Source organism: Brachycentrus maculatus, unplaced genomic scaffold (genome assembly GCF_059751285.1).
Source record: "Brachycentrus maculatus isolate JH-2025_06_01 unplaced genomic scaffold, ASM5975128v1 h1tg000478l, whole genome shotgun sequence".
Taxonomy (NCBI): domain Eukaryota; kingdom Metazoa; phylum Arthropoda; class Insecta; order Trichoptera; family Brachycentridae; genus Brachycentrus; species Brachycentrus maculatus.
In genome coordinates this window covers 217,155-231,191 of record NW_028281225.1, presented here as the reverse complement: position 1 = coordinate 231,191, position 14,037 = coordinate 217,155, and the positions used below count along the sequence as shown (strand labels likewise).

Here is a 14,037-nt window from a genome sequence, read left to right as displayed (position 1 = left end):
TTCATGCTTATTTGCAGGGCTTTTTTTTAAATAAAAAAGTTCCAGGAACTCAGTTTATGTCAAGCTTTTTACTAAAAAAAATATATACAAATATCATTTAAATATTCATTTCAATACCATGTTATCATTTTGATAAATATATAATTATTAATTATAATTACGTAAGCACAAACATTGTTTTGTCTAATTGATTTTGGAAATTAAAAAAGTATATATATATCCATGAAAAAAGGTGCCTGAACACCGATCCACCGTGTTACATGGGGAAAAAAGCCCTGCTTATTTATATTTGAGGGAAGCATTATATGGATTTTAGCATTTTTATGATAATGTTAATAAATAAAAATATGTAGATGAAATAAAATGTTTTTCTTTATTCCAATATGACAAAAGAGTGCAATGAACACGAATAATGTTACAATTTACTGAACCATTCCTAATAATATTATAAATAAACACATTTTTTATGCGTGAATAAAAATCTTTAAAACGCTTTGGGTACAGTAGTTCTCTGTTGCATTGTTTGCAAACGTAACCAGTTGTCGTTCTACAGCAATGAATAATATATGTATATTAATAGGGTCTCTTCACAAGGTTTTACTGTAGAAACAATGTTTAAAATATGGTGAATATCTGAGTGACTTTATACATCTGTGTGTGTCCACCGCCTATGTGAATAATATAGTGTTCTTTATATGGCTTCCATAACTGTCTATCATATTTCTAACATTATTTTCTTTCACTTTTGTACAAATATTTCTGTGGTTTCTAAAGAAGTTATATAAGGTCATATGTATCATCCCTGACACTTTTATATTGCTTATCTTTATTCAAATGATTGTTATTATGCCTTTTGTGATCCCAGATTTTAAAGATCTTCTTCATTACTATTTGCTGAAACTCAAATCACATTTTAAAGGAAGTCAAAACTATTAAATATATATTTTTTTATACTAAAAACTACCCCTTGCTTGATTAGTTTTATGTATTACGCAACATCACTTTGTGTATACTAGTTAAAATACTATACACAGACAAAATGTTTATTAAATATAGAATTACTGACATTAATATGTGATATGGTTAATTGCCATTTCAAATTGTTTGAATTTGATAAATTTAAATTTACCAGGGTAGCAAAAAAGATGCTCTAGGAAACTTCAAAAAAATATTTTATTTTTTGAGTATAAATGTAAAATTTTTCAGTTGTTCAACTTCTTCAAAAGAAGTCATTTTCGAATTCACTTTTTGGATTCAATCGTTAAAGCCAATTACGCCAACCAGTGCACAAATTTGGTTGTGTTGCATATTTCCAGGTCCTTAATAACTTAATAACTTAAATAACTTGAGCCCAGCTCAAGTTATTTGAATATTTGGTATTAAAATGTTGGATATAAATATAAGCTGAGAAAAAGTAGCGAATACTATCCCAATCATTTTACTCAATAAGTAACAAAACAATCAGTCACATCTCTATATTGTATACATATTTATTATGTAATGTTTTTTTAAATAAATATTTTTTTGTTTAAACATGTTTTTTTGTTCTTTTGCTAGATCATTTACTTATCTTCTCACTTCCCTCCTATACCTGATAGTTTCATTCCTCCTGGTCCTAGGTCATGTTGAAAGCAGCATTTAACCCTACACCACGGGACTTGTTTCAATATCTTAACACATTGTTTGCGGGAAACGAAAAGCGTCTTTAACAGCGTCTATTCAATATCGTTGTTATCCAGAGTCCCGGCACGGAAGTTCCGGCTCACAAGTAAATGTCGTGAAAAAGGGACTTGCCTTTTCTCTGTAGCTCATTATATGAAACATCGCCCGTTAAGAGAGCAAATTTTTCAGATTTTTTTGCTCATGCGAAATACTCGTCTGAAGGTGGAGACTGACCGGAGCATTTCGTCGTAACATAACGTCATAACATCGCTCGCGGCGACCATCACCGAGCATCTGAAATTATGGATAGAGCGCTTGGCTCGGTGCACTGACTGCCTGAATGCTCGCATCGTAACGTGTTACGTTACTACTAAATTCTCCGGTCAGTCTCCACCTTGAGAGGTGCTCATTTTGAGAGATTTCACTCAATTTCGAAACAAATAAAATAATAAAAATTTCAACAAAAAAAACAGTTTTGTTTTAATTTATTTATTTCATATTCTTGTTCACATCCGATCATTTCGTTATAATAATGCCAGACAGTTGGTACCATACAAAACATTGTTTTCTGAAACATCACATATTTATTGACTAATTTATTAACACTTCCGATTCACTTTTACGTAAAATAAAAAAAATTAATATTATCTTAAGCTCTTTTCATCAGAGTAATGTTTTATCTTCGAATTATGCGTGAAGTATTTTAAACATGATTTTTTTAATAATTTAAAGGGGTATTTAACAATACCAAATTAATCTTAGATTAAAATTAACTTGTAATGAATTCTATAGTAAAAATTTAGCCACGGACAATGACAGAAAAAAAATTAAAAATATATTGCTAAGTACGATACAATGTTTAATGTATTAAAAAAATACTCGAGAAAATAATATTCTCAGTGTTCTAATCAGTTCAAAATATGTCAAAGATAATTAAATAATTTAATTACTTTAAAAAAAAAACAAATACACTTTTTGATTTCATGTACATACTTTACTTATATTTTAAATACATATTAGGCCCATTTTTTATTTGGCAACATTCTTTCCGATCATTTACTTTCATTCCTATTGTATTTAAATATTATCTGTATGATATTAAATTACATTTATAGATGTATAAGGAACTTTGTAATAAAAAATATGTGTTTAATTATAATTTCTAAGGCTGTCACAAGATTGAGATAAAATAAAAATGCTAATTTTTATTTTTATTTTAATGACAGCTTTTTCGCCCTGTAAAATAAAGATCAAGCTGTATTTAACACTAGGTATTTCTTAAATACAAAATAGAAAAGCCCAGATAAAAAAATGTGTTGAATTTTACAGTAATATAACAGCAAAATATTTGTTTATTTACCACAAAATAATGGTGCTTGATTACAATTTATTATTATAACAATGTACTCCCATTCAAACATAAAGACTTAAATCGCATCAGAAAATGGAACTAATTTATTTAAACAAGTATTGGCAAGCCTTTATAACCCTTAGCACTCCTTAATTTCTAACTATTCTTTAGGTGTCTAACTAATTGATAGATTTGAAAAGGGGACTTACATTAGTTTTTATCGGAACATTGTACTGAGTCAATTTTTTTATTTATACTACACTAAAAACCCCTATAACGTTGAGATAGGTACCGCATTATCAGGTGGAATGTTGTAAGTGGTTAATTTTTTCAATTGTATTTTTGTATTTTAATAGAGGAAAATAATGAAATGAGTCATTTAAAATTAAAATACAATTTAAAAACATTAACCCCCTACAACATTCCCATTGATAAAGGCGGTATCTATCTCAACGTTATAGGAGGGTTTACTGTATTTTAGAAATTGCGCCATATAAAGTCGAACCAAAGTTAGCATCGTGTTTGGCATAATAAATACGATGTTGAGCCACACTCAACATAAGAGTCCTAAGGGTTAAACCACAATACGGTCATTTATGAACTGATAGCGCAAGAATAACACACTTTATTTTATTTTTCCCACTAGAAATAGGTCATTAAAACATATTTTACTTAGCATCTCAAAGTTCAGCGATCTTACTTGGCCACCCAGATCAGCCGATTTAACGCCACAGATATTTTTGTGGCGCTATCTGAAAAGCAAGGTCTAAATCGATTTTACACAGAATCTTGCCAATCTGAATGCTGACAATCCAGTATTTCAACAAGAATTCAGCACTTATAAAAAAGACTCAAACAACCTGAAACTTGCACCAATGCTACCAGTGACCATTTTCCAGATATATTTCTTCAAACCCTAACAAAGCAAATTGTAATGATCTTAACACACTGGACGGGAAAGGTATTTCTACCCATTCGATCGATTGATGCTTAAGGGCGGGAAGGCTATTTTCACCTTCTGCGCCGGCCTCATTTCAAAGTCAGAAAAGAAGCAATTACATTTTTTTTTTTTTTTTTTTTTTATTCATTTAATATATTTACATTTTTATTTATAACATAATAACATTTGAATCATTTATACATATGTAGAACTTTTATATTTCGATTCGCTGTGCCTCTCCATAAAAGAGTCTGTGCTCTTGTGCTTGGAAAGGGACTTACACTCGTGGTTTAATGTTATATAATAAAAGATATAATAGTTTTTTTTAATATATTTTTTTAAAGATTTAAATGTATAGAGCTTTAATTTTTTTCTTGAGGGTTTTTATATCATCTATTTTTTTTATTTCTTTAGGGAGTTTATTGAAATGTTTGATTGCCAAATATTTGAAGTTTTGCTGAAATTGCTTGGTGTTGCATTTTGGAATAGAAAAATCGTTTGAGAATCTCGATGATAAATTCTTTGTTAAATTTAAATAGTTGTCACCCTTTAGTATTTGAAAAACTGCGGTTTTTTTATAAATGGATTCTATATTTGGGACTTGAAATTTTTTAAATAATAATTTTGTTGGAAATATGTTTTTTTTTTTTCAAGATGACTTTAATTATGGTTTTCTGTACTATTTTCACCGAGTTCAGTATGTTGTTGTATGAGCCTCCCCATGCAATAATGCCTTACTGTAGTAGTGAGTGAACGATAGCATAGTAAACTCTTTTTAGGTTGTCGATGGTTAGTATGTTTCGGATTCTAATGAATATATATATGCATTTTCTTATTCGTTTTACTAGTTCATTAATGTGACTATGGTATTTCAAATGTTGGTCTATTATTACACCTAGATATTTTATTTCTTTTTTTGGACATAAAACAGAACATAAGTTTTTGCAATTTGAATCCCTGCAGTCACCATTGTGAATTGTAATTTTTATATTTGTCGGTATTTTGAGTTTATGGATACAAAATGGGATAAAGAATGTTTTATCTGTATTTAGGGATAATAGATTATTGTCAAACCAGAATTTAATAAACATATTCAATGTTTTTATATGAATATTATGTACTAATGTCTTTAAGGTCTTAATTATATGTACATAATTATCGAATCCCGTCGCAAGCAGTCCGCAGGCATAAAAAACACCCGTCCCAAGTGTGTTAATAAAAGATATCAATCACTTTGAAGATTTTTACTTTTCAAATGAGTTTTTCACTAATTTCCAAAAAAAAAAATAACACCATTACACCAGTTACTTTTCGCTTTATTTTTAAAATAATATTTGAAAATGTGTGAAAACCCTAGTGACCTAATTTAACAAAAGGTGACCAGTAAAAAATATAAAACAGCATTTTTTTAACATAAATATTTTTATCGTAAAATTAATGGACGAAATGAACACAATTGCATTGCAGAAACAAATAAAATACATTTATATATTTATTGCACACTCCTTTAATGGATTTGATGTGTAAATTTTAATTTTAAAACTATATATTTAATGTTAATTAGTGGAACTAATATCATTAAACTAATAAAAAGAAAAATACATTATAAAAATGACAATATTTTTATATACTAAAGGCAAAATATACATATTAAAGTGATCTATCTATATCTGTGGTTTTTCAACCAAAGGCTTGCGAACTGACAGTTTTTTTCTTAGCAGTCTGCGAGAAAAATCATATTTTCAATATTAGGAGACAAAGATATGCGTATGTGAGGAGAATGGAACCATCCAGACTCCCCCACATTGCACTGTACGGCCAACCCAAAGGTAGACAACTCCCGGGCAGACCATTAAAGAGATGGATCGACAGCTGGGAATCGACATCGCAGAAGCCTAATCCCTCTTAAAAACAGGCCTCAAGGTTTACACCAAGCAGAAGAAAAAGAAGATATTAATATGTAAAATAAAAATAAAATATTTTATTTCATATATTTTTGTGTACTTTCCTGGTTCATGGAATATGGAGTAAATATTATGTTTAATTTTAAGATCGGTGGATTCCTATAAATAAATTTTTAAAGCAATTTAAAAATAAAGTTTTTTTGCCACGGCAACATTATTTGGCTGAACAAATGAAAAACGTAAAAGAAAATGTCTCTGCGAATTATGTTGATATATTCACCACATGAAATAAATTACAAAAATAATTATTATTCATATCAGGAGAGGTATTTTGCAAACCACAATTAAGAATTTAATGGTTGTACAATCAAACAAGACCTCATACATTCCGCATGAATCTTCTATCCACTTCACTATGGACAATTGACAACATTTTTTTTATATATCAGCTGACCAAAAATACAAGAGCAAAAAAAATGTGGTGGGAAATGGTTAAAACTATTTTTTCCACTTGCAACACTGATGCTAAATGTCAAATTCAAATTTAAGTTTCGCTTTTTCCGTGGAAAATAATGCCAAAAACAATTAAAACCTGCAAAAAGACAGTTGAAAGTGAAATTGAAAATAAAAATAAATTAGAAAATTAACCCATTCTACAGATAAGCTTGTCAGAATGTTTATTGTATTTGTTGTTTTGAACACATTTTATTGACGTCTTAAAGAATGTGAGGCAAGTTTTCATATATTTTTGGTCATTCAAATTTTTTATCGGAAAATTAATGTATCTCGTTCTATTAATTTTCGGATAATGTTGTCATTTGTGGCATGGATTTCCAACTACCCTTGGAGGAGTTGGAGAAGCACTATATCATCACTTTTACATCAACCGAACTTACATATTTAATACCCCTTCCCACCCATTCTGGCACTTTTGCATCTAAAACACAGATGAAATTTTAATATGTGTCATCTTGCGTAAAAAGTATTCAAAAAGTAACATGTATTATAAATAATAACCATGAAATCAATTGAAATACACATACATGGCCATCACACATACACACACACATCGTCACGAATTGAATTACATATCTAATTAATTCTAAGAATTATCAATAAGTTTTCTAAATATTAAAAACTAAAAATCACGGCTTTTTAAAAATTAAAATCATTGTTTAACCTCTCGGGAAGCGAGTTATTGCGAACAAATTGTATTTTATCCGAATAGTGAGTCTTAAATGAACCAAAAATTAACTGCATAATATTCCGAATAAAAATACAATTGATTTTAAAGCTGGTTTAGTAATGTTTCACCATCAGATTTATCTAAACAAATGGGTATTTTAATCAAATTTAAATTGTTAAGTTGGTATTACAGAAATTTGTACTACTTTAAGAAGTCAACAGATGTCACTACAAGTCTTATTTTGTCAACAAATTTGACAGCATTAAAATTGTAAGGGCGGTCGCGGCAACTGGGACCAGTTTTAACAGTCTCATCGAGAGGTTGAATCAAACAATTGATAGATTAAGTATAAAAAATAATAATTGCAATGGCTAATAAGTTTTTTTTTATATAATATATTCCTCACGTCTGAGATTTAGTTTGAAATAAGGTAAAATGGACAATTCAAGCTCCTTAAAACCAGCCGACACAATCCTATCCGATACATTTAAAGCAAACCCAATCCTGTCTCTCTACTCCGGCATTCTTACAATTTCCTAGAAAAATTATTCAGCCCGATTCTGGCGCGCGTTTCTCACTGCCAGACGCTGTTGGCCGCCATCGTCGATTGACTATTGGGAGGGAACACTCCTTGCAGCGTCTGCGTGGAGGAGAATGCGTTTAAATTATTGGCGGGCGTCGGCTGGTGCCCGAGCGACATGCTGCCAAACTGCTGCTGCAGGTTCGGCTGCATGTTGAAGAGGGACTGCTGACCGCCGGGCGGATTCGAAGGCGGGAAGCCGCCGTTCATGTGCGAGGGCTGGAACTGGCCCGAGGGTTGCGGGAATTGATTCGGGATATTCGAAAACGCGCCAAGAGGAGCGGAAAACGAATTCGGGGCGGAGAAAGAATTGGCCGCCGCAAATTGGCTCTGTTGCGAAGGGAACTGAGCGAACGGGGTTTGCGTCGGCGCTGCACCAAACTGATTGAAGCTATTTGGGAAACTGTTCTGCGGCAAATTAGAATGAGAACCGCTGCCGTTTTGCATAAACGCGCCCTGGGTCTGGAAGTTGTTAAAGCCTCCGCCTTGGCCCCCGAAGGAATTAGGCTGCTGCTGGAATTGGCCTTGGTTGAACATTTGCGAGTGGGGAAACGTGGCGTTGAATCCGCCGTTCTGTCCCGTCGCGGGAAACTGCGAAGAGTTGAGCGTCTGCGTCGGAGCCTGTCCGTAGAGAGCCAGAATGCTGTCCTTGGTCATTTTGGACTTTTCTTTCTCGCTGGGCGCCGGCTGGTTGAAGAAGCTTTCCTCCTCCGTCTTCAGATCGATGGTCTTGGCCTCTGGTTTGCCGTTTTTGTTCGCATCCGGCGTGGCTTGGGGCCCCGACAGGAAGCTACTGAAGACATCGTCCACGGGGGGGTTCTGGGTTTTAGATTCGGCACCAGCGGACGTAGTAGATGTTCCTAGAAGGTCCGCCGTTCCCCCGGACTCACGTTTCGGAGTGGTCCTTCCAGGTTTCGGGCTAGCGGAAGATTTGGGCTTGGGCAAGAGCTGTGGCACCACCTCGGACGACTTTTGCTGCAAGAGGAAACATATTCATGAGAGAAACGTATGTCAATGCCACAAAAAAAAAATCTTAGTTTACTGACCAGAGACCTTCATTAGCAGAGGCCTTCATGTTTATAAATAACTCCTGAGTGGAGATAAACTCAGAATTTGTGAACAAAGATTTGGACCCCACTCAAAACATGTTAAAAAGGAATTAAAGATAAACTAAATTATTATTGTAAGCGAAAATAATAAAATATTAGATAAGAAACAAAAAAGTACAAAATTTCTTGCATAATGCAGAATGTAAACATTAATTAAGAATAAAAAAAACTAAGAAATACATGACAAAAAATATTTCCACTCACTGCTGTCTTCTTATCGGCCGGAGAAAGTGATGCATTTCCAAGACTTGTGCCGGAGGAAGCGGACTTCTTCTTTTTCTTTTGCCGTTCGATTTCCTCATCTATTTCTTTATCCCTGCAAATTCATAAATCAAGAAATACTTTAAAGCTCAGGAAACTGCGTACAATCTTTATTTATAAAATATACTTTATCCATTATCTATCTGTGATTCAAGCCCTAATATAAAACTAGAAGGCTCTATTATCAGCTTCACAAATGCCAGTAGAAAATACAAGGTTTTTTGGCAAATAATTCCTTTTGTTCATTTCAATTTATCATTCCCTCCCCTCAGGAATGTCAAGAACGAAGTCGCTGGTCAAATAAAATAAAAGTAGAAAAGACAATAACTTGTAAAAAGGTTAATAACCTATCCAGGAGTGAGTTTCTACGGACAAAACTGTATCTGGGAAGTGAGATTTATACTTTTTATAAATTTACATCATAGTCAATGCCTTAAGTAACATATTTTCTTAAATAAAAAAATATATTTACACCATTAAACGTGATTTTTATCAAATTATCCATGTTTTATTTGATGGATTTTCTTTGAGAGTGTCATTACAATGACGCACAAACTTTGTTTTCATGGATAAAACAGAAAAATAATCTGAAGTGTAATTTTAGTGTTTTAATACAACCACAGATGGCAGTACAAGTTCCAATTTAGAAATAAATGCCACCAGGCTTTGGTTATAAGCTCGGCCGTTTATGTACGCACATACTGCTTTGAGGAAAGTTTTGTTTGGACGACCACGTATAGCCACACTCCCGGACAAGTTAAGTCGTTGTTTAATTCTCATTTAAGGATGAAGTTTGGTGCGGGACAACTCACCAGTTGACCTGGGGCGGTGAAGGCGGGACCCACTCGCGGGCCAGGTACTTGCGATGCTCGTACTTGGCCCTCACAAAGGCCTCCAGAGCCGAGTCAGTCTGCGGGCGCCTAAAGGAATCCGGCAAGTTGGCTTCGTACACGGCGCGGGCGCGCGAGTTGCCCATCTGCTGCAGAGACACCTGGAAATAAATCGTTCAAAAAAAGTTATTTCATTGTCCATTTCGACTCTTGTAATGTATTGCAATTTTAGAACCAAACTCCATTCAAACTCTTGACAAATTGAACCTTGAATGGTTATAGACAGCATTATGTATATAAATAAAAATGTTAACACATTGTTTGCGGGCGGTTTTTTCATCAACCCCCACCCTAAGGGCCTTTGTGCACTACACGGAATTTTACTGTCCTGCACTTCAGTTAGCATATAAAACGGATGATTGGCTTGTTCTTTTGTCTTTCTTTCTTCGGATCGGTGCGTGATCACGGTGCGCGTAAATTCCATTACGCTAAACCGCCGTAGTCACTTTTATTTTTCAAAACCGGCCTGCCGGACGGTAAAATTCTGTGTAGTGCACAAGCTGCCTAATTATACTCAGACAGTCTGCCGCCCGACCCTCAGTATACTAATCACAAGTAACTGCACAGCCAATTCCCATATGTACAATATTTTTTGGCATCTCTCGCTCTACCAAAAGTAAGCAAATAAAATACTTATAAGCAGCTTCTGCTCTCTACTATCAGGAACGAAAAGACTACTAAAAAAAACTACTAGAAAAAACTAACGAAAAGACGCTTTTAAGAGTTTCCCGCGAACAATGTATTGATGTTCGTTTGATCAAAATCTTAAATCTCCTAAAGTTATCCGCCAATCACTTTACAATTTTAACATAATGTTTCATTTGAAGAGGCATGTTTTTTTATCTATCTTTATAAATAAAAATGTAAATGTTTGATCAGAGTCTTTAATCTCCTAAGTTATTCGCCGATTGCTAAATTTAAATTCATTTTGTTCCCAGCATTTTACATTCCTTATTATAGCTTTATAATTATTTACATCCCTAGGAAACATACTTTCCGAATACACAAAATCATCTACCTGTTTGATTCAAAATTTCCCCATTTACCTTCTACTGTATGACAAATATGCAACTAATTTTTAATTATATAAACACAAGAAATTCGTAACATCATCTAAATAATTTCATTAATTGATTCGGCAGTCACATTGTGGTAAAATCTATCCATTTTCAACTATTTTTTACTTAGTAAATATCACTATTTCTTAAAATCCACTGTGACAGGTGTTTCGATGCATTCTGCATCTGAAAATGATGCGGAATGCATCGAAACACGTGTCACAGTAGATTTTAAGAAATAGTTGTATCTACTAAATAAAACATTAATTAAAAATCATCTAAATGCTTTAAAATGATTTACATATTTTTACATTTCATCTTCAATCTGTTATCCAGATAAGATCATAGTCAATATTTCACTCTGAAATTGATAACGGCCGTAAATATGAATATTCTATTACCATGCCTATGTAGAAAGGTAAATATGAAAGGTAAAACTATTACTTTCCAAGAATGATCAGTGTTTTTGAAAACTTTTCAAAGCAAATAACATGACAGTGTTGATAATAATTCTGTTTGTTGATTCTTCTACAAACGCTTGATGAGTCAAGAGCCAGTAAATATAAGCAACAACACGAATAGGATTTTGTACCTACACCCACATTTGGAGAAATAATAGCCAACAAAACTTTTTTTAAACTGGGTGATTTGAATTTAATTCACAGGTAGGTATTTTGTACATTCGATATACAAATAAATTGCAATTTCATACACACTTTGATACTGTGTGAACAAGGGGTTTATTGATCACCAGAATACCTGCCAAATGCAAACTTATTTTATTCTTTCATTAATTGATTTGGCAGTCACTTTGTGGTAAAATCTATCCATTTTTAATCAGTAAATACCACTTTCTCTTCAAATCTACTATGACACGTGTTTCGATGCATTTCGCATAATTTTCAAACACCGTATGTGAAGATAATTTTAAATTTTAGAGACGTTGAAGGTTGAAGAGGGGGTAAGAGCTGTAAAGGCCCAGACTTCCATATTCTTCTTCATCTTTGATGAGATGTCAAAAAATAAAAAATTATGTCATCTTTATAAGTGGTGCAATGGGTTAAATAAAGTATATTTAGTTTTATGACGTCAGTCTACATATGAATCAAACTGCCCGTGTATCAGTAGCTGATCTTTATGACGGATTATAACAAAGATAAGGAGAGTACTCACAACTTGTTCCGGCGTCCATGAGTCCAGATTGACACTCTTCACTTTGGAGATGTGGACTCCGAGGTTTCGGTGAATACCGGCGCAGCGGATACACAGAAATATTCCCAAGTTCCATGATGCCCAGCGAGGACCTTCAAAAAATATTTTAAAACCATTATATCAACCCCATTTTTCTCAAGAATCACTTTACGATGCAAGACCCTAAACATGTCCGGGAGTATGGCCGGTACATGTAAGGCCGATACAAAACATGATTTATTTATATCAAAACATTTTTAAAACATAATTTACCCCAAAATTATGGATGTTTCGACAAATCATGTCTAATAGTGTGAATAAATAAAAATATCCAAGAAAAAAGGTTGCTAATAGCATTGAATATGATACAAAATAATAATAAGTTAAAAAAATAGAAAAAAAATTGACTCCCCAGATACAGTTTTGTCCGCAGAAACTCACTCCCGGACAGGTTAATCAAGCTTGCCTCTTTTACAAACGGCTTCTCTGCTCAGGACATACACTGCTGAGAATTTCGCCGACAGTTTTGTGACCAGATTTGGGAAGATGCAAAGAAGCTGGCAGCTGACAGAAGAGCTTGGAGGCAGTTTAAGGACTCCATATGCTCCACATGGGCAGTGGATATGGATTAATGAATTAATATTATACCTGTCATTTAATTAATATCATAATTAATATTGGCACAATCAGGTATGTCAAATACTTGAAAGCGGTCGGGTCAGGAGTCGTAATAATCGTCGAGTATGTGTGAGGAGATGCATGAATGTAGAAGAGGCGAAGAATGTTTGCAAAGACAGAGTGGTGTGGCGTTCGATTCCCTCTGCCTACTCCTGCGGCGAAGCGGCGTGATAGTTAGTTAGTTTTTATTATACCTGTTCTTATAGTGTAATGAATAGAATGTATAATATAATATTCTAAAGACAGACTTTGGGGAAAAAAGACTTTTTTTTAAATAATAATTTCTAAAAAAATCCTAGCATTATATGAATACTAAAGGTAAAGTAAAGATGACACAAATTCGACCCTGGGTAACGCCTCCTGGCGTCACATTTAAAACACCCTCTTTTTGCAGTTTTAATGCCATAAATTCATAAAAAATATAAATTATCCGAATTACATTTGGCCCACCCAATTGGCAGATGAACCCCTTAATTTTGATGAAGATAACGCTGCGTCAATTCAATTCAGTGCCCAGTATATCAATGTATGTGTAAAGGGGGAAAAATATGAAAAAGATGAGTAAATTTATATCAATTTGCGACGACTTAAATGCATACGATACGCAGCTAAGAGAGGCCGTTTTAAATGACTGACGGTCTTACTGAAACAAATCAGCATTTTTGTTAATAATTAGTGAATTTGAACGGAACCAAGGAGGCGTATCGAAACCGCAAATCGTTGGGCGAACATTTCAAGGTTCCCGTGTGCATCGACCGTCCATTACGAACACTTCACTACGAGAATGTGCACCAAATCACATTAATAAATCAAACATATTTATGAACCATCCAAAAAAGAACACCGACGAAAGCCTTGTACAAAATATTTTTTGACAAGAAATTTCAAACGTACCTTTGGCGTCACAGTCCACGCAATATTTATTATCCTCGTCTTTGAGTAATTGATTCAATATCGTCTGGCATTTTTCCTGTATCTGCTTTGTCCTATCTTTTTCATTTCTGGATGTCATTGTAATAAATTCGTCACTGCACCTTGCTAGCCGATTCACCACAAAATATTTGTAGGGGCCATTGACAGACGGAAATGACAACGAAGCGCTAGTGTCACGGCGGTGCAGTAACTTATTTACAAGACAGATAAAATATTTTTGGTACCTACTTAGTTTACTCTGCCTCTTGTATAATAAAATCAAAATATATCCTTGCAAGAATAAACGGAATTTTA

At 33.6% G+C, this 14,037-nt stretch overlaps 1 protein-coding gene across 1 annotated transcript; it reads right to left on the bottom strand.

Moving 5' to 3' along the window:
- Positions 1–6,517: 6,517 nt before the first annotated feature.
- LOC148302104 (stromal membrane-associated protein 1-like) lies at positions 6,518–13,898 on the bottom strand. Its single transcript, XM_088272163.1, has 5 exons — positions 13,705–13,898; positions 12,115–12,245; positions 9,806–9,984; positions 8,937–9,048; positions 6,518–8,598 (listed from the first exon to the last, which is right to left on the bottom strand). The coding sequence occupies exons 1-5, from the start codon at positions 13,820–13,822 to the stop codon at positions 7,618–7,620; spliced, it is 1,521 nt and encodes a 506-aa protein (XP_088128289.1). The 5' UTR covers positions 13,823–13,898; the 3' UTR covers positions 6,518–7,617.
- Between the last annotated feature and the right edge of the window lie 139 nt (positions 13,899–14,037).